The sequence below is a fragment of the Jaculus jaculus genome, chromosome 3, assembly GCF_020740685.1.
Source record: "Jaculus jaculus isolate mJacJac1 chromosome 3, mJacJac1.mat.Y.cur, whole genome shotgun sequence".
Taxonomy (NCBI): domain Eukaryota; kingdom Metazoa; phylum Chordata; class Mammalia; order Rodentia; family Dipodidae; genus Jaculus; species Jaculus jaculus.
In genome coordinates this window covers 12,541,688-12,567,537 of record NC_059104.1, presented here as the reverse complement: position 1 = coordinate 12,567,537, position 25,850 = coordinate 12,541,688, and the positions used below count along the sequence as shown (strand labels likewise).

General features: G+C 46.1%; 1 protein-coding gene across 1 annotated transcript in view; it reads left to right on the top strand.

Moving 5' to 3' along the window:
• Positions 1-13,424: 13,424 nt before the first annotated feature.
• Positions 13,425-25,850, top strand: part of Tm9sf2 (transmembrane 9 superfamily member 2) — a 58,995-nt gene continuing 46,569 nt past the window's right edge. The window contains exons 1-2 of the mRNA XM_045146011.1: positions 13,425-13,720; positions 24,033-24,100. Of these exons, the coding sequence (XP_045001946.1) occupies positions 13,550-13,720; positions 24,033-24,100 (239 nt within the window). The 5' untranslated portion in view covers positions 13,425-13,549. The remainder of the gene's footprint in view (positions 13,721-24,032; positions 24,101-25,850) is intronic.

Below are 25,850 nucleotides of genomic sequence, written 5' to 3'. Positions count from 1 at the left end.
TCCAGAGAAAAATTCTACTACTTTTAAAAATCTATTTGAAAAAAATATATACAGATATTTGAGAAAGAGACAGAGACAGACAGACTATGGACACACCAAGACCTCTTGCTGCTGCAGATGAACTCCATCCATGTGTAACATTGTGAGTGTGGCTTTACGTGGCTGCTGGGAAAGTGAACCTGGGCCAGCAGGCTTTACAAACACGTGCCCCTAACTGCTGAGCCACTTTCACAATCCCTCTTCAGTTTTCTCATGTCTGTGTGTGTCTGTCTGTGGTGTGTGTGCAAGCATGTGTATCTGTGTGCAGCATGTGTGTATGTGTTAGCATGCGTTTGTGTGTGGGTGCATGTATTAGCATTGTGAGGGTGTGTATGTGGACAGGCTCATGTGCACGGGCATGTGGAGGCCAGAGGTGCTTGCCATCAGGTGATCTCCGTGGATCATTCTCCACTTTATTTACTGAAGCCAAGTCTCTCACTTGAACCCAGGGCTCATCATTTCAGCTAGTCTACTGAGCTTGCCCTGAGCAGCGCTTTCTCCACTCCCAAGAGCCGGATGACAAGCAAGCCGCCACATTGTGTGGCATTTACAGGAGTGCTGTGGATCTAAACAACTGTTCTTCACGCTTGTACAAGACCTTCATCTTTAGCTCCCCCCCCCAAAAAAAATAAAACACTCTACCTTTTCTGGTGATTCTTGGGCTTGAACCCAGGGTTTTGTGCAGTCTACCACAAGCTGAACTCTTACCCATAAAAGATCTACTACTGGAGAGATGGCTTAGTGGTTAAGACACTTGCTTACAAAGCCAAAGGACCCAGGTTCAACTCTCTAGGACCCGCAAAGGCCAGATGCACAAGGTGGCACATGCGTCTGGAGTTCGTTTGCAGTGGCTGGAGGCCCTGATGTGCCCATTCTCTCTCACTGCCTCTTTCTCAAATAAATAAATAATATTTTAAAAAATCTACTACTTTCAAGTACTTCCCAAACGCCTTCAACAGGCTCATATCTAGCAAGTGCATTTTTTTTCATTAATTAATTTATTTGTGAGAGAGGTTGAGAAAGAGGCAGATAGAGACAGAATGGACATGCCAGGTCCTCCAGCCACCACAAAGAACTCCAGACATATGTGACACCTTGTGCATCATATCTGGCTTACGTGGGTCCTGGGGAATTGAACCAGGGTCCTTAGGCTTCACAAGCAAATGCCTTAACCGCTAGCCATTTCCCCAGCCTTGCAAGTGCATTTCTAATATCTCTTTCTGGAGCTCCCTGTGACTCCTATGGTGCTTTCTCCCTGGCTGCAACTATAATATACCGACTACATGATGTGCTTGATGATCTCTAGCTCACTGTAGAACTCAGGACTGTTCAACAGTCAGAGCCAATTGATCTGTTAGGACCCTAAAAACAGACCTACTTCCTTCTTTAAAATATTTTATTAGAAGCTGGGCATGGTGGTGCACGCCTTTAATCCCAGCACTCAAGAGGCAGAGGTAGGTTTGTTGTGATTTCAAGGCCAGCCTGAGATTATATAATGAATTCCAGGTCAGCCTGAGGCCAGAGTGAGACCCTGCCTCAGAAAAAAAAAAAAACCAAAAAACTTTTATTAGTCAGGTGTAGTGGTGCCTGCCTTTACCCTCAGCACTTGGGAGGCATAGGTGGGAGGATCTCTGTGAGTTTGAGGCCACCCTGGGACTACAAAGTAAATTCCAGGGCAGCCTGCACTAGAGGGAGACCCTACCTCAAAAAAAAAAAATTATTTATTTGCAAGCAGAGATAGAGAGAGAATGAGAATGTGCATGCCGGGGCCTCCAGCTACTGCAAACTAACTCCAGATACATGCCCCACTGTGCATCTGGTTTTAAGTGGGTACTGGGGAACAGAGCCCTGGGTCATTAGGCTTTGCAGGCAAGCATCTTAACCACTGAGCCATCTCTCCAACCCCAGACCTACTTCTTGTGAGGTTATTTTAGTCACACACATGGGATGGATGGATAAATAAAATTACAAATTTACGAATTATAAGAAGAAACAAAATCAGCACATAAGCCACGTCAGATGCAAAGTGGGGTATGCGGGTATCTGTCACCCCAAAGCGCCTACAGCAATGGGAGGCGGAGCCAGGAAAATCCAGAAGTTGGGGGCCAGCTAAACTGGCCTTTGGCAAAAACAAAAGAGACCTCTGTCTCAAAGAAGGTGGAAGGAGAGGACCCACATCCCAAGGTTATCCTCTGACTTCCACATATGTGCCCCCATCACAGATTATTCTTTTAAAAAATGAAATGTTGGGCTGAAGAGATGGCTTAGCGGTTAAGCGCTTGCCTGTGAAGCCTAAGGACCCCGGTTCGAGGCTCGATTCCCCAGGACCCACGTTAGCCAGATGCACAAGGGGGTGCACGTGTCTGGAGTTCGTTTGCAGTGGGCTGGAGGCCCTGGCGCACCCATTCTCTATCTATCTATCTGCCTCTTTCTCTCTCTGTCTGTTGTTCTCAAATAAATAAATAAAATGAAAAAAAAATTAATAAAAAAAAAATGAAATGTAGCTGGGCGTGGTGGTGCACGCCTTTAATCCCAGCACTCAGGAGGCAGAGGTAGGAGGATCGTGGTAAATTCGAGGCCAGCCTGAGACTACATAGTGAATCCCAGGTCAGCCTGAGCTAGGGTGAGACCCTATCTCAGAAAACAAAAACAAGGAGAGAGAGTATTGTATGGTGTGCACATTACACCCCAATAAAGCTGTTTACAACAAAAATAATTATAGAGGAGATCGGTTGAATCCCACAGGCAAATATTCTCCCTCTGTAGGCAAACCACACGGCAAGCTTAGCTGAAACAGGAAGTTGTCAGTGAGCATAAATTCCGAGCAAGTAGAATTTGTTTTGTGGTTACAGTTTGTCTTTCTACTTCGAAGAGTCACACCCTTGTCTTTCCTGAGTGCCCCTATGGTTTTCATTCTTCCAGCATGTGTGAGCCAAATAATTTCTTTTCTGTTACCAGTCCTGTGTTAATCCATGCACCCCAAACCCTAGGTTCGCTTCTAGGTTTTAGTCAAAGAGTTGAATAAAAAAAGAAGAAAGAAGACGGGGACTGGAGAGATGGCTTAGTGGTTAAGCGCTTGCCTGTGAAGCCTAGGGACCCTGGTTCGAGGCTCGATTCCCCAGGACCCACGTTAGCCAGATGCACAAGGGGGCGCACGCGTCTGGAGGTCGTTTGCAGTGGCTGGAGGCCCTGGCGGGCCCATTCTCTCTCTCTGTTTCTCTCTCTGTGTCTGTTGCTCTCAAATAAATTAATAAATATTTAAAAAAAAAAAAAAAGAAGACTGAGGGCCTGGGGAAATGGCATATCAGTTAAGGTATTTGCCTGCAAATCCTAAGGACCCCAGTTCGATTCCCAGGAGCACACGTAAGCCAGATGCACAGGGGGCGCATGTGCCTAGAGTTTGTTTGCATTGGCTGGAGGCCCTGGTGTGCCCATCCTCTTATTCTCTCTGCCTCTTCCTCTCTCTCTCTCAAATAAATAAAGAAATAAAATAGTTTTTTAAAAAAAGACTGAGGGCTGGAGAGATGGCTTAGCGGCTAAGCGCTTGCCTGTGAAGCCTAAAGACCCCGGTTCGAGGCCCGATTCCCCAGGACCCATGTTAGCCAGATGCACAAGGGGGTGCACGCATCTGGAATTCATCTGCAGTGGCTGGAAACCCTGGCACACCCATTCTCTCTCTCTCTCTGCTTCTTTCTCTGTCTGTCACTCTCTAATAAATAAATAAAAATAAACCAAAAAAATTTAAAAAAAAGAAGACTGAGAAGGGTAATTAGTAAATTACTATATTTATTGAGAGAAGTACAGAGCCCAGGAAAGGCACCCACGCGGCTAGAGAATCCATGTAGAGGGAAGAAAGAGAAAAGTTCAAGGAGCTCCTGGCACATGGGGAGCTGGAGGGCATGACGAACCCATGCGGAGCGGGCATGATGGCGCACGCCTTTAATCCCAGCACTCGGGAAGCAGAGGTAGGAGGATCACCGTGAGTTCAAGGCCACCCTGAGACTACAGAGTGAATTCCAAGTCAGCCTGAGCTAGAGCGAGACCCTACTTCAAAAAAACAAAAAACAAAAAGAACATAAGAGGTAAGGCCTACTTGCAGGAAGTATGTCAAATGTGTGTTCCTGAGAGCTATCTATCTCTTATTTCTCCCTTTCTCTCACCCGTTCTCTCCCTGCCACCTGCCATCTGACCCCTCTCTCCCTTCTTCCCAATCTTTCTCTTTCTCACTCTGCAGCTCTTCTCCTCCATGCTCTCTGCCACGATATTCTGTTTTCCCAGGAACAATGGCGTCAGTTCAGCTCAGCTCCAGATTCCATGGATGGAAATTTCCGAAACCATGCACCCAAATAAATATTCCATTTAGTGTTTTTTTTTTTTTTTTTTGTCTCCAGTGTTTTTCCATAGCAATGTTACACTGACTAACACAGGGGCCATTATTTTTCTTTTCAGGTTTGTCATACCTCCGCTGACTTCCATGAGCTGCATTTATAATTTATATTGTTCAGGGTGTTTTTCACAGGAGTCCTCCCCATCCCCCTTTTAGCAACTTCTTTTTCTTTTTTAATTATTTTGGTTTATTTTTATTTATTTATTTGAAAGTGACAGAGGGAGAGAAAAAGAGGCAGAGAGAGAGAATGGGCGCGCCAGAGCTTCCAGCCTCTGCAAACGAACTCCAGACGTGTGCGCCCCCTTGTGCATCTGGCTAATGTGGGTCCTGGAGAATCGAGCCTCGAACCGGGGTCCTTAGGCTTCACAGGCAAGCGCTTAACCGCCAAGCCATCTCTGCAGCCCATAGATTCTTCTTTCTGTACTTGAGGCTTGAGGTCTATAATTAAACTGACAGAAGACAATTTAACAAAAGTCATACAAATTTGGCTGGGTGTAATGGCCCATGCCTTTAATCCCAGCACTTGGGAGGCAGAGGTAGGAGGATCTCTGAGAGTTCAAGACCACCCTGAGACTACATAGTGGATTCTACGTCAGCCTGGCCTAGAGGGAGACCCTACCTCAAAAACCAAAACAAACAAACAAAAAAAAAAAGGTCATACAAATTAAATTTTTTTTCCAAGGCAGGGTCTCCCTCTAGCCTTGGATGACCTGGAGTTTACTATGTAGTCTCAGACTGGCCTTGAACTCACAGCAGTCCTCCTAACTCTGCCTCCCAAGTGCTGGGATTAAAGGCAAGCGCCACTGCCACCACGCTGGGCTAATTCATATTTCTTTGTATATGACGCCTTCACAGAAGAGCCATTCTTGGGAGAGTATATTGCCATTTTATCAAAAACAAACAATACATTGTCGAGGAGTGACTAGCTAAAGGGAATGATAGATGAGTGTTGTTTATTAGGACCTGTTATTAAGGGCTGGAGAGATAGCTTAGCAGTTAAGCGCTTGCCTGTGAAGCCTAAGGACCCCGGTTCGAGGCCCGATTCCCCAGGACCCAATTTAGCCAGATGCACAAGGGGGCGCACGCGTCTGGAGTTCGTTTGCAGTGGCCGGAGGCCCTGGCATGCCCATTCTCTCTCTGTGTCTCTATTTGCCTCTTCCTCTCTCTCTGTCACTCTCAAATAAAAAAAAAAAAAAAAAGACCTGTTATGAAGACGCACCTTGTTACTATTAGGAGGTCCTCGTGGTCAGAAGAGGGTCTGGTTCTGTTGACCAATAATCCCTCTACTGGTCGCTGTTCCTGCCCCTCTCTCCCCACCCCCACAGTGCCAAGGATTGAAGCTAGGGCCTTGAGCAGACTAGGCAAGCCCTGTATCACTAGCTTTCTTAAAACCGTTTTTTTTCCCCCGAGGTGGGTCTCACTCTAGCCCAGGCTGACCTGGAATTCACTATGTAGTCTCAGGCTGGCCTTGATCTCACTGCAATCCTCCTACCTCTGCCTCCTGAGTGCTGGGACTAAAGGCGTGCATCACCATACCCGGCTGAGAGAGAAAGAGGCAGATACAGAAAGAATGGGCAGCACATGGCCTCCAGCCACTGCAAACAAACGCCAGACAATAGGCCACCAAGTACATCTGACTTACGTGGGTACTAGGGAATCAAACCTGGCTTTGCAGGGAAGTGCCTTAACTGCTGTTACTGTTGCATTGCTGGCAGAAATCACTTGACCAAGAGAAGCATTTAGGGAAAAAAAAAAAGGGTTTATTTTGGCTTACAGACTCAAGGGGTAGCTCCATGATGGCAGGGGAAAACGATGGCATGAGCAGAGGGTGGACATCACCCCCTGGGCAACATAAGGTGGGCAACAGGAACAGGAGAGTGTGCCAAACACTGGCCAGGGGAAACTGGCTATAACACTCATAAGCCTGCCCCCAACAATACTGCTTTAGAAGGTGCTAATTCCCAAATCTCCATCAGCTGGAAACCTAGTATTTAGAACACCTAAGTTTATGGGGGAAACCTGAGTCAAACCACCACAATTACTAAACCATCTCTCCAGCCCAACACCCACCCCAACTTTTTTATTTCTACTTTTTTGAGACAAGCTGGTCTTGAACTCACTCTAGCCTAAAAGGCCTTGAACCTTCTGCCCTGCCTCAACCTCCTGTGTAGATGAGATCAGCATGTGCACCACTCAGCTCTATGACTTTTATGAGGGGAAGAATTTATTATTGTGGGAGGCAGGAAGGAGGAGGGCAGAGAGCTCTTCCAGCGTTTGCTATTCCTGAGCTGAATTCCACTGAAAATAATCTCCACGCCAAGAGATCATATTATGGGATGTGATTCTGATTCCCTTCAGAACATATGCATGAGTTGCTATAATCCTTGGGATCACATTCTGAATCAGAAAGCGAAGGATGATGAATTCCTTTCTTTCCCCTGAGAAAACGCTTGAAGGTCCATTCATTTCCAGGCATATATGATATTATGTTCGTTTTTCTTTTCTTTTCTTTTTTTTTCAAGGTAGCATCTCACTGTAGCTCAGGCTGACCTGGAATTCACTATGTAGTCTCAGGGTGGCCTCAATCTCACCGCGATCCTCCCGAGTGCTGGGATTAAAGACCAGCTCATATTCTGTACAGTCACGGCAAACGCAAGTCACTTTCCTTTGAATTTCTACTTGTTACAAAAGCAAAGTGGAGAGACAATTTACATGTCTGTCCCATGGAGTATTTGGGATGTACTTCAAAATTATTCTTCGATCATCTAAAAAAAATTTAAAAAAATTTTTTGGTTTATTTATTTATTTTCGAGGTAGGGTCTCACTCTGATCCAGGCTGACCTGGAATTAACTCTGTCATCTCAGAGTGGCCTTGAACTCATGGCAATCCTCCTACCTCTGCCTCCTGAGTGCTGGGATTAAAGACGTGTGCCAGCCACCACGCCTGGCTTTTTGGTTTATTTTTATTTATTTATTTGGGTGCGACAGACACAGAGAGAAAAAGAGACACAGAGAGAGAATGGGTGTGCCACTGCAAACGAACTCCAGACGTGGGCGCCACTTTGTGCATCTGGCTAAAGTGGGTCCTGGGGAATTGAGCCTTGAACCGGGATCCTTAGGCTTCACAAGCAAGCGCTTAACCGCTAAACCATCTCTCCAGCCCTAAAAGTTTTTGGTTTTTTTTGTTCATTTTATTTATTTATTTATTTATTTGAGAGCAACAGACACAGAGAGAAAGACAGATAGAGGGAGAGAGAGAGAATGGGCGCGCCAGGGCTTCCAGCCACTGCAAACGAACTCCATGTGCGTGCGCCCCCTTGTGCATCTGGCTAACGTGGGACCTGGGGAACCGAGCCTCGAACCGGGGTCCTTAGGCTTCACAAGCAAGCGCTGAACTGCTAAGCCATCTCTCCAGCCCTAAAAGTTTTTTTTAATATATGTATATTTTTATTTAATTGAGAGTGAGAAAGAGGCAGAGAGAGAGAGAAAGAGAGAAGGAGAGAATGGGCGCCCAGGGCCTCCAGTCACTGCAAACGAACTCCAGATGCATGGGCCCCTTTGTGCATCTGGCTTACATGAGTTCTGGAGAACTGAACCGGGATCCTTTGGCTTTGCAGGCAAAAAAAATTGCCTTAGCCGCTAAGCCATCTCCCCAACCCCTATCTAAAAGGTTTAAATGGGCATCTGTAATTTTATTCTGTAAATCTGGCCATCCTATACAGAGCACACAAAAAACTCAGAAAAGCAGGTGTAAGTAGCCTCAGCAGAGGAATAAAAAGAGACATTTTTAAAAGTCTGTATGTGTGTGGCAGGGACAAAGGACAAGGCAACGTGTCAGTCCTGGCCTTCCACCTTGTTCGAGGTGGGCTCCCTGTAGTTCCTCTGCTGTGCGTAATACCAACCACACTATCTGGCCCACCTCCCATCTCAAAATCGGTGGGCAGGAAGTAAAAACTAAAAAGGGCTGGAGAGATTGCTTAGTGGTTAAGGTCAGATTCCCCACGACCCACATCAGCCAGATGCACAAGGTGGCGCATGCGTCTGGAGTTCATTTGCAGCGGCTGAAGGTCTTGGTGCGCCCATTTTCTCCCTCTCTCTTTCAAATAAAAATAAAACATTTAAAATAGGTGGGCAGGGATTACAGACGCTTGTCCCTGCGCCCGGCTTTTACGTGGGTTCTGGGGATCCCAACTCCTGGAGAATGCTTGCACACTGAGCCATCACCACTGGGTTGGTTGGTTTGTTTATTACACTGCGGTAAATTGGTAAAGTATGCTGAGTAACGGAGCCCTTATCACGTTCACTGAATGCGCGGTGTGGTCAAGACGTGGGGGCATCGCGCTGCCACCACCACTATCCACCCCTGAACCTTTTTCATTACATATGGAAACTCGGTACCCATTAAAGAAGAACGCCCCGGACCCCAGAGTTTTCTCCTTTCTTGCTCAATGTAACGACACATTCTTAGGTTTTTTTTAAAAGACTTTATTTTTATTTATTTGTTTGATACAGAGACAGGGAGAGAGAGAATGGGCACACCAGGGCATCCAGCCACTGCAAACGAACTCCAGACGCGCGCGCCCCCTTTTGCATCTGGCTAACGTGGGTCCTGGGGATTCGAACCTGAGTCCTTCAGCTTCGCAGGCAAATCCCTTAACCACTAAGCCATCTCTCTCGTGCCCCCCCCCCGTTTTTTTTGTTTTTTTTTTTTTTGAGGTAGGGTTTCTCTCTAGCCCAGGCTGACCTGGAATTCACTATGTAGTCTCAGGGTGGCCTCGAACTCACGGCGATCCTCCCACCTCTGCCTCCCGAGCGCTGGGACTAAAGGCGTGCGCCACCACGCCCGACTCATCCTCAGTTTGAAATCCGATCTGGGCCAACGCAGTCTGCAATAAGAGAGAAAACCATCGTATCCAGCCCGGGGGAGCGAGCACCGCGGTGCGCGCCGGGGACGCCTGGAAACCCTTCCTTTCTGTCCCCGGAACCCGGGCGCGCGCTCCTCCCGCGGCGCTGCTGCATCTCTCAGTCGCCGCCGCAGGGTCCGGGTCGGGTCTCTCCGCCACGCCCATCACCGGGTAACCAAGGCAACCCCGGGAGAAGCGGGATCCGGAAGTCGGGGCCCGTCCCGCCCCGAGCTCCACGGCGCGTCAGCGTAGGAGCCGGGGAGGTGTGGCCCGTTCGCCCCGCGCGTGCGCGGCGCCCCTCCGGCGGTCGCCTTCTGTCCCGGAGAGTCAGTCCATTTGTCTGGCTGTCCTGTGATGCTGAGCCCAGGGCTAAACGCGTCTGCGGTCGCAGGCAGATTGGAACTGTAGTCGAGTGCTCTGTAGCCGGCCGTGCGTGTCCTCGGAGCTCCGGGAGTAGCGTGGAGGAGACGGGCACCTGGCCCTGGCACCCACAGGGGATTGACAGTGCACAGTTAAACGTGGTCCTTGCAGAGCGGTCAATACAGTGAGATACCTGGGTCTAAGCAGAAAAGGGGAGTTGAGGGCCACGCAGACTTTAGCGGGGACCCCGGGGAGTGGTCCGGAGTGGTACTGGAAAAGATTCAGCTCACAATGCTTGCCCAAAGACTGGCCAAAGGGAATGAGAATTTTTTTAAAAAAAAAGTTATTTTGGGCTGGAGGGGTGGTTTAGCGGTTAAGGTGTTTGCCTGCAAAGCCAAAGGACCCAGGTTCGATTCCCCAGGACCCACGTAACCACATGCACGAGGAGGCGCACGCGTCTGGAGTTCGTTTGCACTGGTTGGAGGCCCTGGGGTGCCCATTTTCTCTCTCTCCCTCTTTCTCTGTCAAATAAATAAATAAAAATATTTTTAAAACGATTTTATTTATTTGAGAGAGAAAGAGGGAGAGAGAGAAAATGGGCACGCCAGGGCCTTTCAGCAACTGCAGACAAACTCCAGATGCATGTGCCACCTTGTGCATCTGGTTTACGTGGCTCCCGGGGAATCGAACCTGGGTCCTTTGACTTAGCAGGCAAGAGTCTAAGCCATCTCTTAAGCCCGAAATGAGAGTTTTAGGACATCTCCCAGGCTTGGGGCCTGAGAAGCAGATGGACAGAAGTGCTTAGCTAGGAAGGAGGAATTAAGAGGCTGCAGTGAAGTAGTGAAAGTTAAGTTTTAGTGACGCTGGAGAAATGGAAAACAGTAACAAAAGTGTTCAACCCTACCTTTATTTGTTTCTCTTAATTGGAGAGAACAGCTGCTTACTCTTACTCTTAAAGAATATTTATGAGAAAGAGGGAGAGAGAGAGAGAGAGAGAATGGACATGCCAGGGCCTCCAGCCACTGCAAACGAACTCCAGATGCGTGCGCCCCCTTGTGCATCTGGCTAACGTGGGTCCTGGGGAACCGTGCCTCGAACCAGGGTCCTTAGGCTTCACAGGCAAGCACTTATCCGCTAAGCCATCTCTCCAGCCCCGTGTTGATTTATTTGAGGAGAAGTTGTGTGTAGACATACTTCTCTGCTCGTGTTCCTACTATATGGTCTTTGTTGTAAATACGACGTACATTCTCTGAGCCAAGCAGTGTGTTCTGCTCATTTTGTATTCGCTCTTCACCACAGTGTAGGGAAATGAACATTCCTTTCTCTGTTTTCTTCCTACTTTGCAGTTCTTTCTTGATGAATTTTCAAGTTCCTGGGCACATAACTAGTATTTCAATGCTGGAGCTAACAGCCAGTGCAAACCACCTTGGCAAGCAAGAATTTTATCTTTATGGGCTAAGGAGATGGTTCAGTTTGTTAAAGGCACTTTTTTTTTTTTTTTTTTTTTTTTTTTTTGCAAAGTGTTAGGTTGGACACGCTCCGAAACTAGAGTTACCAAGGACAGCAGAAGGGTGACAGAGACATAAGGAACTGCCAGGCCATTATCCCTTCCATGCCTAACAATGGCCCAGGTTGTGATGTCCTGCCCCCTTATCTCATAAGTTGCCTGCTCACTATTCTGGCCTCACACCCTCGCTGTGTGAAATGGCAAATGTAAAGAACAAAGGAGTTCTTTTCCCTTCCTCAACTTCCCCCCACTGAAGAACCCTATAAAACCCACTATCTGGAAATGCAGGTTGGCTGTGCTCTGGCAGCTCGTGTTTTTCCCAACTAAAAGCTTCCACCTTTGCCTCAGAGTGGTTTGCATGCTCTTGGTCACTCCCAAACCTTATACAAAGGCTACCAGTCCAGGTTCAATCCCCCAGCCACCCACACAAAGTTGAACAGATAGACGTCTGTTTATAGCAGAAAGAGATCCTGGCACCGCCTACCCATACACATGCAAATAAATAACTTGGATGTTTTTCTCTCATTGTTCTTATTACCCTAGGGTATCCAACAATAATTCCTTTTCAAGTTTTATTTATTTATGCACGTGTGCTTGTGCGTGTAGGTCAGGTGGTATTCTCAAGGTGTCTATACTGTTCTTTCTTTGAGACAGGGCGTCTAGCCACTGCCAACAGATGCAGGCCAGCCTTCCAGCTTCAGATTCTCATAGTTTCACTTCCCATTGTCATAGGTGAGTTGGGCAATATTGATTGTGTCTGCCTTTGTGACCAGAGTTGGAGAGATGCAAGTAATGCCAGCAGATTTTGCAAGCAAGTGCATTTAACACGCTGAGCTATCTCCCCAAGCTCCCTACAACAGTAATCTCTTCCCCTACCCTCCCCCCCCCCTTTTTTTTTTTTTGCAGGGTGCTAGGTAACTTTGAAGACTTGGTTAAGAGTTATAAATCTTCCCTAGGGAAAACGCTGTCACCTACGATAATGTAGGTCGGAGTTCATGAGCCTCCAAACTTTTCTGAAATTACCTATTTTCTGAATTTGCCTATTCTTGAACTCTGAGCTGGAGGTCCTCAGAGACTATGCATCTTTTGTCTTGGAGTCTTATGGTGGTGCACTTTTTTCAGAAATAATTCAAGTGATCCCTAAGGCCCTTTTCAGTTCACTTTCATGTCACCGAAAAAGAAATTCCTCTTCGAAAAATACTCAGGAAACGCAACACGTAACATGCACACATATGTGCACACAAAGGCACACGTGTCCTTACACATAGACACCAAGGCACACTGTCAGTGGGAAACGTTACAGCCAGTCGCTTATGGGTTACTTTATTGTGTTAGTCTTTGCCATAACTTTGCTCACTGAGCTGTGGGGTGTGTCCAGGCAGCGACTCCTTTGCCAAGAAATGCCAAAGGCTACGTTTTATTCACCAATCACTTTCATCTCTACTCGTTTAGTGTTTATTGCATATATACTTTTCTCACAAAACGACTCATCGCTGTATCCGACGAATGGCAATCTTCCCTGCTTACACCTCTGAGTAGCTATCAACTTGGAGGTTTTTTGTTGTTTGTTGGCCGAACCTGGAATTCACTATGTAGTCCCAGGCTGGCCTCGAACTCACGGCGATCCTCCTACCTCTGCCTCCCGAGTACCGGGAGGAAAGGCGCGCCGCCACGCTCGGGTTCCAATTTGGAAGACTTATGCACAGTTCGTACCCCATCTTGTTTCCTTACCCTGCTCCCAGTTACGGGGTGCCCTGAACTTCCTAGTCTTTAAGGCTGACTCCTCCAAGTTCGAACTTTCTGGAGCATCAGTTCTGCCGCAGCCCGGGAAGTTTTGTGGGGAGTGACCAAAACAGACAAAAAAATAAAATAAAATAAAAAAAGTGGTGTGTGTGGGGGGGAAAGCAGCCTCTTCCCAGGAGCTCTCGGAACCGCCAAGCCCGGGGCCTCGGGCGCGGGCGGACGCCACCCAGGCGCGGCACCCAGAAACCGGAAGCCGGATCCCCTCTTCTTCCCCTCCCCGCGCCGGAACAAGCTGGCTCGGCGGGCGTCGCGCACACTGGGCATGCGCGGGCCGGCGGCGCGCATGCTCCGTCGCAGCCCGCTTGGGTTTCTGTTGCAGGCCCTCCTCCTCCGCCGCCGCCGCCGCCGCCGCCGCCCCGCCCGCCCGCGGTGTCTCCGAGCGCAACCGGAACTCTGGGTTGCGGTGGGGGGGGGGCCGGCCTCCTTCATTTTTTTTTTTTCCCGCGGCCTGGGTCGTGCGGGCTCGTCGCCTCTTCCCCCCGTCCCTCCTCTCTTCCCCGGACACCCGCTAGGCTGGGCGGCCGCGACCCCGACCCCGAAGCCGCCGTGATGAGCGCCAGGCTGCGGGCGTCGTGTCCGCCTCGGGCGCCGCCGCTCTGGCTGCTGCTGCTGCTGCTGCTGGCGAGCGCCCCGGGCCCGAGGCCGGCCGGCGCCTTCTACCTGCCGGGCCTGGCGCCCGTCAACTTTTGCACGGAGGAGAAGAAGAGCGACGAGTGCAAGGTGCGTGAGGCCGAGCCGGCGGCGGGGGAGGGCGGGGGTGTTGTCCCTTCCCCGCCGGGCGCCGGAGCACGAGGGGCGGCCTGCGGGTGTCAGCCGGGGCTGGGTGGATAGGGGGTCCCCCACTTTGCCGCCCCACCTCCGGAAGCTTCTGCGGCCTTAGGGGACTGGGGTGCTCCACGATGACCCTAGGCAGGACGGCTAGGTGCTGGAAGATTCAGTCTGGGGGCAGGCATGCAGGCTCCTCCCATCATACACCCCCCCCCCAATTGCCAGGTAGCAGGAACAGCCGAGCTCCGTGTTCCTGAAACTGGGTGTGTGTGTTTGTGGGGGGGGGGTGTGAGTTGTGTGTTGGAGCCCAGCTCTGGTGCCCCTAGCAGCGAGCGGGTGACCAGCTCCCTTGTTTGGGGCAACTGGCAGTAACTTTTCACTCAGTTGCTTCCGGCTTTGTTGCACTTCTTCTTCTTTTTTTTTTTTTTTTAAAAAAAAAACTCCTGGTTAATTACAAGAGCGTATCCTCTGCCGAACTTTGATAGCTAACGTCATGCTTAGCAGTTGATGACTTTTGTCTGTGGAATATAACAGCTCAGGGCCTCATTAACTGCATTGATAAAAATAATGAATGGTTGAGACAGTCCACTTCGAGCCTTCTTGTTTTTTTTTTTTTTTTTTTTCATTTCTGCCCTTTTAACGTAGAAAAAATTTAGTATACAAAAATGTATACACACACAAACTCACAATTTAGCTTCTCTGGAGGTATGTTTGAAACACTCCGAAAGGAGCAGGTGACGGTTTCAGAAACATGTTTTTCCTAAAGCGGCAAAGACGTTGACCTTGGGGCGCATTCACCCTCAAGGTTTTCAGTCTGTCAGCTCAGAAGAGGTGTAAGTAAACTAACTGCTTTTAGGTTCTTCCTTGTATGTCAAGACAATGCACACACCATTGTTTCCTTAAGCTGCAGAAATGTCACCATTTGGAGAATGCGAATTAGAATCACCTTGAAACCATGAATAGCTTTGACAACTCAAACAATGTTCAGAAAACTTTTGCAGTCTATAAATAGGTTTATGTAAGTTTGATTTTTTTGGTAAAAAGTTAGTGTTTATTTTATTACAGTAACTGTGAATTTTTAGGTTATTTTAAGGCGTTAGAGAAACTATTAAATTTTTCATTGTATTTTACATGTTGACATATTTTTTAAAAGGAAACTTGTATCTGTAAAAATGCCTAAGAATCAATAAGGTTTACTCAAGTTAACACCCTAGCAGTATTTACCCATCATACTCCTCAGAGCAAGGAGCTCTGGTTCTGTTTTATGGGTTCTGATTGAGCGAGAGAGCTAATCTTGCACACATACTAGTTGTTTTTCCATTAAATTTTTTGGTATCCAGCCTTTACAGCTTAGTATTGGGCTTTAAAGAGGCAATTGTATATTGTACTACTAGTTTGAGAGAAAGAGAGAGGGATAGGTAGGTAGAGAGGTAGAGAGATAGATATACATTGCCTGTCCTCTAGGAACCCTCAAAGCCAGACATAAGCTTTTGACCCCATCCATGAAGCCTGACATGTTAGGGAATATTTGTGCCGAAAGTGCTGGGAAATTAGGAAATATTTGTGAACCAGATTCTTCAGGGAAGTGCTTGCTTGAGACACACCTCAGAAAATGAGGATGAGTGAATTTGCAGGCGGCTTGACAATAGAATGGTTTTTGTTTTCTCAAAAGCTTTATTTTATTTTCTTTTTAATTGAAAAATATTTATTTCAGAGAGGGGGGGCAGATAAAGAATGGGTGTGCCAAGGTCTCTCACCACTGCAAGTGAACTCCAGATGCATGTGCCACCTTGTGCATCTGGCTTACATGGGTACTGGGAAATCCAACCTGGGTTTTTAGGCAAGAGCCTAAGCTGCTGAGCCATCTCTCCAGTCCCATCTCATTCTTTTGTTTTTGTTTTTCGTTTTTTGAGATAGGGTTTTGCTCTAGCCCAGGCTGACCTGGAATTCACTTTGTAGTCTCAGGGTGGCCTCAAAAGCTTTATTTTAAAATGACATGTGGCTTTTCATTTTGATAGGTGTAAGGTTAAAAGAGGCAAGGCTGTCATGTTTCTGAAAGGTTTGGGTTTTACTTGTCAGCCACCCCCCCATCTTGGCCTTGGAGTCACAACTGCGAGGAGGGAAGGAGGTTGTGCTTTCCACAGGCCTTATTCCTGCAGCTTGACAACTGGTTTAGAGAACTTGAACTTTCGAACTTCTCCTGTAGCTCCACAGTGGAGATACGGTAAATAATCAGTGACTAGTTGAAATGTTTATTATGTCTCTTGGGGCAATAATTTAATTCTTATCCATTTCTTATTTACTTCCTTTCACCCTTCCATCCCTCCATCCATTAAAAAAAAATTGCTCCACAGTGTGGGCGGCTGGAAAAGGCAGCATTAAAGGCCCACAGATTGAGGGTCTGTACGGGGTTGTTTCCTGTTTCATAGGTGGCGCCGCCGTAGGCGATGGAAGGGCTGCTGTGTGCCCATCTTGTGAGGACACCAAACCCATTTGTGGCAGTGCTCTGCCCTTGGGTCTGATCACTCCAAAGGCTCTGCCAGACTGCCTCGTTACCACCTCAGGAGATTTCAACATAAGAAATGCAAACAGTCCATCTTCCTTCCTTCCTTCTTCTTTTTTTAAATGAAAGAGAACGCTAGAGAGAGACTTGGCGCACCAGGACCTCTAGCCACTGCATTTGAGCTCCAGATGCATGTGCCATCTTGTGCACATGTGCAACTTTGCACACTTTTGTCACTTTGTGCATCTGGCTTACATGGGACCTGGAGAGTCAAACATGGGTCCTTAGGCTTTGTAGGCAAGTGCCTCAACTGCTAAGCCATCTCTCCGGCTCACATTCCATATTTCTTTTCTTTTTCTTTTTAATTGTTTAAATTTTTATTAGCATTTTCCATGATTATAAAAAAAAATCCCATGGTAATTCCCTCCCTCCCCATCCCCCACATTTTCCCCTTTGAAATTCCATTCTCCATCATATTACCTCCCCATCACAATCATTGTACTTACATATATACAATATCAACCTATTAAGTACCCTCCTCCCTTCCTTTCTCTTCCCTTTATGTCTCCTTTTTAACTTACTGGCCTCTGCTACTAAGTAACATTCCATATTTCTTAAGGACAGTCTTGACCACATTATTCAGAAAAGCAGAAGTAGCTTTTATTAATAATAAATATTAGAAGTAGTTCAGCATTTAAAGGTGCTTGCAAAGACCAGCGGCCTGGGTTCAGTTCCCCAGTGCCCATGTAAACCCAGGTGTGCAAAGCGGTGGTGCGTGCTGCATGAGTTCAGTGGCAAGAGGCCCTGGGCACATTTTCATTCATACTCCCTTTCTCCCTGCCTCCCCTCATCTAGGAGGGCGCATGCCTTTAATCCCAGCACTCGGGAGGCAGAGGTAGGAGGATCACCGTGAGTTTGAGGCCATCCTGAGACTCCATAGTGAATTCCAGGTCAGCCTGGGCTAGAGTGAAACCCTACCTTGAAAAAAAAATTAAAAAAAAATTTTTTTTAACTTATTTGAGAGAGGGAGAAAGAAGCAGATATATACATATATGTGTATGTATGTATATGGGAGGAGGAGAAAGTGGGGGCACCAGGGCATCCAGCTAATGCAAATTAACTACAGACACAAGCCCTACCTTTTGTATCTGGCTTATGTGGGTCCTGGGGAATTGAACCTGGGTCCTTGGGTTTTACAGGCCAGCCTTAACTGCTAAGCAAAGCCATCTCTCCAGCCCAAATAAAGTATTTTAAAAGCTAGAAGCAACGAAATGAAAGTAATTATTTTCAAAACTGCAGTTAGGGTGGGGAATTAGAGGGATGGATGGAAACATCTGTCATATTGTTTCCATTGTTTTATCATCTATAAAATAAGGTTAATCATAATAGCTTATTATGTAGTCCTCTTGAAAGGTATTTTGTGATTTTAGAGGAGGAGAACAGTGTTCATATTAGCTATGGTTGTGATTGTATACACTATAAATAAATGTAAAGTTGAAACAAGTACAGCGTAAGTGTGATGTGTGTAGCATAGTTTCTATGTTTACTGCAAAGTCCATGTCCTACATTTAGATCAGTACAGGTTTTAAGAGACAGGAGAACCCTGAGGATTTGACCCTTTTGTCAACTTAAAATTATTACGTTTCATTTACTATGGGAGAATCAGTAGTACAGGAAATGTACATTCTACTTACATCCCTTTGTCTTTTGACTTATGGTCTTGTACTTTATAAATACTGTGTTTCACTCTTTTTACTTACTGTCATTACATAGGCATGCATTTTCATATCGTCTCTGTACATTCTTAGTGCTTTTTATGGACAATGTAGTATTCCCTTCTTACCATTGTACTGTTTATGGTTTGCTTAACCATTTCTTGTTAGCATTATACTGGCCCTAGTTTATCTCTTATAATTAGCTTTGCTAGAATATATTTAGCAAGATTATTTGAGTAGCCCCAAATATAAAATTATTAGGCAAAAGCCGGGCGTGGTGGCGCACGCCTTTAATCCCAGCACTCGGGAGGCAGAGGTAGGAGGATCGCCAAGAGTTCGAGGCCACCCTGAGACTCCATAGTGAATTCCAGGTCAGCCTGAGCTAAAGTGTGACCCTACCTCGAAAAACCACAAAAAAAAAAAAAAAAATTATTAGGCAAGAAGTACTTTTATAATTCTATTTAATATTGCTTGCTTTCAAGAAAAAAACTTAGGTGACCTTAGCCAAATGTTACCTGTGTCTTCACAGTATTTGCCAGTATGGCTTGATTTTTGAGACAGTCTTGCTGAGTCTACGAAATGAATTCCAGGTCAGCCTGGGCTTGAGTGAGACCCTACCTCGAAAAACAAAGTATTTTTTTGTTTCTGGAGTCAGGCTCTTACTCTGTAGTCCAGGCTGGCCTGTAACTCGTGGTGCTCCCCCTCCCGGTGCCGAAGGTGAAGGCGTGTGCAGCACAGCCAATTCTGAAACCCTTTTTTTTTTTTTTTTTTTTTTTTTTTGATATTTCAAGGTAAGATCTTACTCTGGCCCAGCTGGCTTGGAATTTACTGGGTAGTTTCAGGCTGGCCTTGAACTCACAGTGATCCTTCTGCCTCAGCCTCCCAAGTGCTGTGATGATAAAGGTGTGTGTCCCTATGCCTGGCACATTTTTTGAATGCTTTTGAGGGTTCTGGGTCTTGTTTTCTTCTAGTTAACTTATTATTATTATTATTATTTTTGTTTTGTTTTGTTTTTAAAACCATAGTTAAAGTCTTGAGCTGTGTGTGTGGGGGGTTTCCTTTCCTGTCGCCTCTGCTGCTTGTTAACATCAGGGACGGTATGGCTGTAGTAAGTAAAGCCCTGGTCAGGGTGGTGGCCTGCACAGGGTGGATGTGATGCATGCTGGCTCTGCAGTCCCCAGTGTGCTGGGGGTCCTGGGGGCCGAACTGAAGATGAGCAAGCCAATCGCCTCTGCTGCTTTGCACTGTTAAGTCACCATTGCCTCCTCAACTCGAAGTCCGACCTGGCAACTAAAATCAGCGGTAGCTCTCCAAAATGCACTGATGATACGGAGATCTTATTCTTAGATGAGAGAAGAAGATTTTCCTCTGCTGGAAAGAAACATGGCCAGATATACCCTTACTGGAAAATAAGGACAGAGAAGCTTAAATGAATTAAACAATATTTTTGATACAAAGGAAACTTACTCAGAGTCATACTTTTAACCTTCCTTTCTTGTTAATTATTTTTAGAAGCTTTTTATAAAATGAGTCTGTTATTTTGGGAGCAGCTGACTATAAATATGGAATGGATCACATTTAAGAAAGCATGCCTGAGTGCTGCTCAGAGTAGATCCAGAATGAATGTATCTGCACCAGTTTTTTGAGTGAAGTCATGAAGGTTTGAAGTTGTTTATTCACGTTGGATTTTCAAGGTAGGATCTCACTCTGCCCCAGGCTGACCTGGAATTCCCTATGCAGACAGCCCTAGGTGGCTGGGATGAGCTTCTAGACTAGACCAGGCACAGTTATGGAGGAAGGGATTTATTGAAGCTTACAGATCCAGGGGAAGTTCCATCGTGGCGGAAGAAGCTGCCCCTTTCACAGGTCCGTGCCAAGGGAGCGCAGCAGCCCCAGCACCATCAGTGAGCACCCTCAGGAGCTCCCCCGTGGCTCCAGCTCCTCCTCCTCTGGATCAGGATCTCGTACCACTGCAGATGCGCAGCATGCCGGCCGGCCTGTGAGCTTTGGATTCTCCTAGCTTTGGCCTTACGTGGCTGCTAGGTAATCAAACTTGGGCTGGCCACTTTGCAAGCAAGCTCCTATGACTTCTGGGCCATCCCCCCAGTACCTGATTTTGAAGTGTATCAAGAAAAAAATACATAATTTACATGTGTTCTATTGGCATAAGTGATCCATATTTATTTAAATTTAGTTTCATACCTTCATAGTTTTTTCCAGAGTAAAAGCATTGATTCTTAGCTTTTGGACACTTACCAGTGAATGAATGCTACTGCTTCAAAATTGGCATCAGGAAGAATCGCTTTTACGCTAATACAAACACAACCGTTGTCCTTCCTTCTAAAGGTGCACCTGAGTAGATGAGGCAGAATCCCAGACCCGAGCTCCACGTCTCCAGTGTAAACAGGCTTACTGGATCTGCTCTGTGCTGTGAGCCTTGGAGCCCGCTTCCCTCGGCTCCCGTGTCCCTCTGCCGCATGCACGTCCTGTCACAGTGGTCTGTCACCGTGTTTCCTAGTTACTTGTAGCTTCTTGACCTTCCCTGTTGCCGTTAAAAGTGTCCACAGAGGCTGCGAAGGAGATCTGATATCTGTGATGGAGTGCTTTCTTCTTTTGCTCTTCTCTTTCAAACCTACTAGGTGCTCTTTGCTAATATGATGAAAGTGTCTGAGTTTTCCTAACAACTCTGATTTTTTGTTTTTGTTTTTGTTGTTCAAGGTGGGGTCTCACTCTAGCCCAGGCTGACCTGGAATTCACTGTGTAGTCTCAGGGTGGCCTTGAACTCATGGAGATCCTCCTACCTCTGCCTCCTGGGTGCTGGGCTTAAAGGCTTGTGCCACCACGCCCGGCTCACAACTCTTGACTTTTTAAATGAGGAAATGATTGAGGGGGAGGGGTGGAGCAACAAGAGAACTTCCTTGAAGAGGAGGGTCTTCAAGGGATGGAGGGGCCCGGGAAAGGGGACCAAAAAAAGCATAAAGGGATGAGAACATGATAAAATTAGTGTACCAGTCCATATTCATATATTACTGTCCTCATAAAATTTAGGGGAGGAAGATGGAAGCTCAGTAGCATTCAGTGACTGTCTCAATCTCAGAGTGGAGACAGGAAGCAGAGAAGCCCAGCACTGCTTTGACTGTAGCCTGGGCTGCTCACTCGCCACGTTGGGAAGATTTTGAAGAAGACAATTCTTAACTCAGACGAGACCAAAGTAATCCTAAAGGGAATTGTTTTGAATAAACATATTCCAATAAGACATGTGGTCACTGTCCCTGAGCTCTGTGTCCTATGAGCAGCAATGCCCAGAAGCTGATCCTATACAGCCACAACCCTGAAAATAAAACTTTAATTCTGGATGATATCCAAGAACAAAATAGAAAACCTCCTAAGTGAAAGTTAACTACACACATAAGACACTCAGCTCTGTATAGATCATGGCATTAATTCTGGAAGCCCAGGATCACAAGCAGTTAAGGTTCACAGGAGACTGGGCAAAAAAAGCAGGAAAGGCAGTAGCATCCCAGCATGGGAGTGAGCAGCCCAGGCTGTGGAGTCAAAACATTTTCTCTTGGACCCAGGTTTGATTTCCCAGTACCCTTGTAAGCCAGATGCACAAGGTGGTACATGTGTCTGGAGTTCGTTTGCAGTGACTAGAGGCCCTGGCATGCCCATTCTCTCTGTCTGCCTGTCTCTCTCTTCCCCCCTAAAGTAAATTAATAAAAAGTAAAATGCTTTTTAAAAAGATATTGTTAAATAGTATTTAGATTCTGATGTATTTTCATAACAGTATCAACCCTTCTAATCAGTGAAAAGTTATTTTGTTTGTTTGGGTTTTTTGAGTTAGGACTAGCCCAGTCTGACCTAGAATTCACTATGTAGTCTCAGACTGGCCTTGAGCTCACAGTGATCCTCCTACCTCGGCCTCCCGAGTGCTGGGATTAAAGGTGTGCGCCCCCATGCTTTTGGCTGCATTTTAACATGTAATAAGCACAGTGGTATACTTTACAAGCTGCAGCACAACCCACAGAGCCCCTTGAGATCAATATTACTGTAAATACTATTGTTGCCATTTTGCAGAAAAGGAAACAAGTACCTGTGAGATAACTGACATGAAATAACTTGACCAGGGCCTGGAGAGATGGCTCAGCAGTTAAGGCATTTGCCTTCAAAACCTAAGGATCTTGGTTCAATTACCCAATACCCATGTAAATGCACAAAGTAGTGCGTGCACCTGGAGTTTGTTTGCAGTGGCTACAGGCCCTGGCACACCCATTCTCTCCCTCCCTCTTTGTCTCTCTCTCAAATAAATAAATAAATAAATAAATAAATAAATAAAATACAGGCCTTAATAATCAAGGACTCATAAGATTTTTAAAAACGTGACCAGAATCCCAGCTAGTAAAAGGTGGCGGAAGGGCTGTAACTCAGGCAGTCTGGCCTGCGGTCTCTTCTCCGCTTGGTGTTTGCTGCCCTTCCAGCTGTCAGATTACTTGGTGTGGGCTTATTTAAATTGTATGTCCAATGTCTTGTTTTGTTTTTGGCGATGCCAGCAAGTATTAAGGCCTGGCAACAGCACTAGTTGGTGAAATCAAAGTGACACTGTGCTTTCTGCCATTCCTGGTAGCTTCCTGATGAAGTCCATAGGCAACCACCAGCTTGTCTACCTTTAAAAATACTTGTCCCGGGCCGGGCGTGGTGGTGCACGTCTCTAATCCCAGCAGAGGTAGGAGGAGCACCCTGAGTTCCAGGCTACTCTGAGACTAGTGAATTCCAGGTCAGCCTGAGACCCTACATCGGGGGAAAAAAAGTTCTTACTTAATCTTTTGGTTTAGCACCAAACTATTTCAAAACACCGATGGCCTGAGGCTTGTTGAACCGGTGAGTCCCTGGGAACTTCGTCTGCCTGGCGGATCGTGGGGAGCTGCAGAAGGAAGCCCGTGGGGTTGAGCTCCTTTCCTAGCCTCCCTCACTGTTGCCTGGCTCTGCTTGTTGAGAGTCTTCACTGCTTGCTGGTGGTGCCCCCTTCTCAGAAGGGTCACAGCTGCCTGCAAAGCCACACCAGGTGGTCACGGTCCTGTCTCCTTGCCTGCTTCAGAGTGCATGGGGTCATATTTATAGTGTGATTGCTTCAGAAATTTCTTCAGCGCAACAGTGTTTCTTGTGAGAAATGTTAACAAAAAACATTTGAAAGTGGTTTTTAAAAGTAAGAATACTTTTTGTGTTATTGAATGAAATGCTTAATTTGGAAAATCAGGCTTATAAAACAGCATTTATATTAATGTGATAAATGCTTTTAGCTAAAGTATCTTATTTAATATTAGAAACTTTAGAATTTAAAAGGCATAAAACTAATACACTTACAACTCGAGATGTTTTAGTTTTTTTGAGGTAGAGTCTTGTCCTAGCTCAGGCTCACCTGGAATTCAGTATGTAGTCTTGGGTGGCTTTGAACTCATGGTGAGCCTTCTATCTCTGCCTCCCGGCTGGGATTAAAAGTGTGCACCACCATGCCTGACGCTCTCCCTCTTTCTTTTTATTTTTTTATTTTTCGAGGTAGGGTCTCACTCTAGCCCAGGCTGACCTGAATTATGGAGTCTCAGAGTGGCCTCGAACTCAGGGCGATCCTCCTACCTCTGCCTCCCATGTGCTGGTATTAAAGGCGTGCGCCACCATGCCCGGCTCCTGGCTCTCTTTTTTTTTTTTTAACTTTTATTTATTTATTAGAGAGAGAGAGAGAATGGACACACCGGGGCTGCCTTCACTGCAAACAAACTTCAGATGCATGTGCCACCTTGTGCATCTGGCTTACTTGGGTTCTGGGGAGTCAAGCCTGGGTCCTTAGGCTTTGCAGGCAAGCACCTTAAACACTAAGCCATCTCTCCAGCCCTGATTTATTTTCATTGCATATAAATTTATTAATTGTATGGATTTGTAAAATTTAAAGTTGGTTGGAAATTACGAAACTTCAAATTTTAAACATGTAGATTTTTTAAAAGCCATTATCTCTTGCTGCCTATGTTCTCATTCTGTGTTTGCTCATTTTCAGGCTGAAATAGAACTGTTTGTTAACAGACTTGACTCGGTGGAATCTGTTCTTCCTTATGAATATACAGCGTAAGTCTTTCACTTGGCTTTTGTATAAAATCTTAATGAGTCATCAGGGTCTTGTGCATTGAGAATTAGTTCCTCCACTGTTAGAAACACATTTGTATTTATTTTTGAGATAGGGTTCCACTTTGTAGCTGTGGCTAGCCTGGAACTCTGTATATAACCCAGGCTAGCCTCAACCTTGGGGCAATCTTCCTACATAATCCACCTAAATGTTGGGATTACAAGAGTTCACTGCCACATCCATCTTGAAAAACTCTTTAAGATGTCAAAGATGGGCTGGAAAGACAGCTTAACGGTTAAGTGCCTGCCTGTGAAGCCTAAGGACCCCAGTTCGAGGCTCAATTCTCCAGGACCCACGTTAGCCAGATGCACAAGGGGGCACATGCATCTGGAGTTTGTTTGCAGTGTCTGGAAGCCCTGGCGTACCCATTCTCTCTCTCTCTCTTTCTCTCTATCTGCCTCTTTCTCTGTCTGTCACTCTCAAATAAATAAAAATGAACAAAAAAAGTTAAAAAATAAAAGATGTCAAAGATAAGAGTTAACCTGGGATCATCTATTTTGTTCTTTGAGGTAGGGTTTCACTCTAGTCCATGCTGACCTGGAATTCACTCTGTATTCTCAGGGTGACCTTGAACTCACGATGATTCTTCTACCTATGCCTACCCCCGAGTGCTGGGATTAAAGGCATGCGCCACTATGCCTGGCAGTGATCATCTTTTTTAATTTTGTTATACAACAGATGCACCAACCCAAACAATTTCCTTTTCTTCTTTTCTCTCTCCTTCGTTTCTTTTTTACCCTGTGTATATGTATGCACATGTGTGCACATGCATGTGGAGACCAGAGGTCAGTGTCTCATGTCTTCCTCATTTGCTGTCTACCTTATTTATTTTTATTTTTATTTATTTATTTATTTGGTTTTTCGAGGTAGGGTCTCACTCTAGCCCAGGCTGACCTGGAATTCACTATGGAACCTCAGGGTGGCCTCAAACTCATGGTGATCCTCCTACCTCTGCCTCCCGAGTGCTGGGGATTAAAGGCATGCGCCACCACGCCCGGCTTTGTCTACCTTATTTTTTAAAAAATCTTTTTATTTATTTGCAAGCAGAGTGAGAGAGAATAGAGACAGACAGGATGTCCACACCTGGGTCTCCAGCCCTGTAAATGAACTCCAGATGTGTGCATCTGGCTTTATTTGGGTACTGGGGGATTGAGCCCAGGTCATCAGACATTGCAGGTAAGTGCCTTAACCTCTCCAGCTCGACCCTTACTTTTTTGAAAGATAGCATTTCTCACTGAACATAGAGCTCACCAATTTGCCTAGACTAGTTGGTCAGCAAGTCCCAGGGATCCTGTCTCCCCAGCACAGAGTACAACGTCACACCATTGCATCCTTCTTTTTCCGTGGGTGCTAGGGACCCAAACTCAGGTCTTCGTGCGTTCATGGAAAGAAAGCACTTTCCTGGCTAAGTTTTTAAAATTAATAGAACCTTCATCACCCACTCCCACCTTTTATTTATTTTTTTTGAGGCAGTCTCACTTTATATATAAGTTGTTCTTGAACTTGAGATCATCCTCCTGCCTCTGCCTCCTGAATGCTGAGTAAGTAATTCCTATACATTTTTAAGCAGAATTCTTCTGTGTTTCATAATCAGTCTCCAGAAAGAACTGCTGCTGTTGTCTGTGTATTGTATTTTCTCTGAAAATCTAATGTAGGTAGCCATATTTATACAGTTTTGTTTTAAATAAAGAT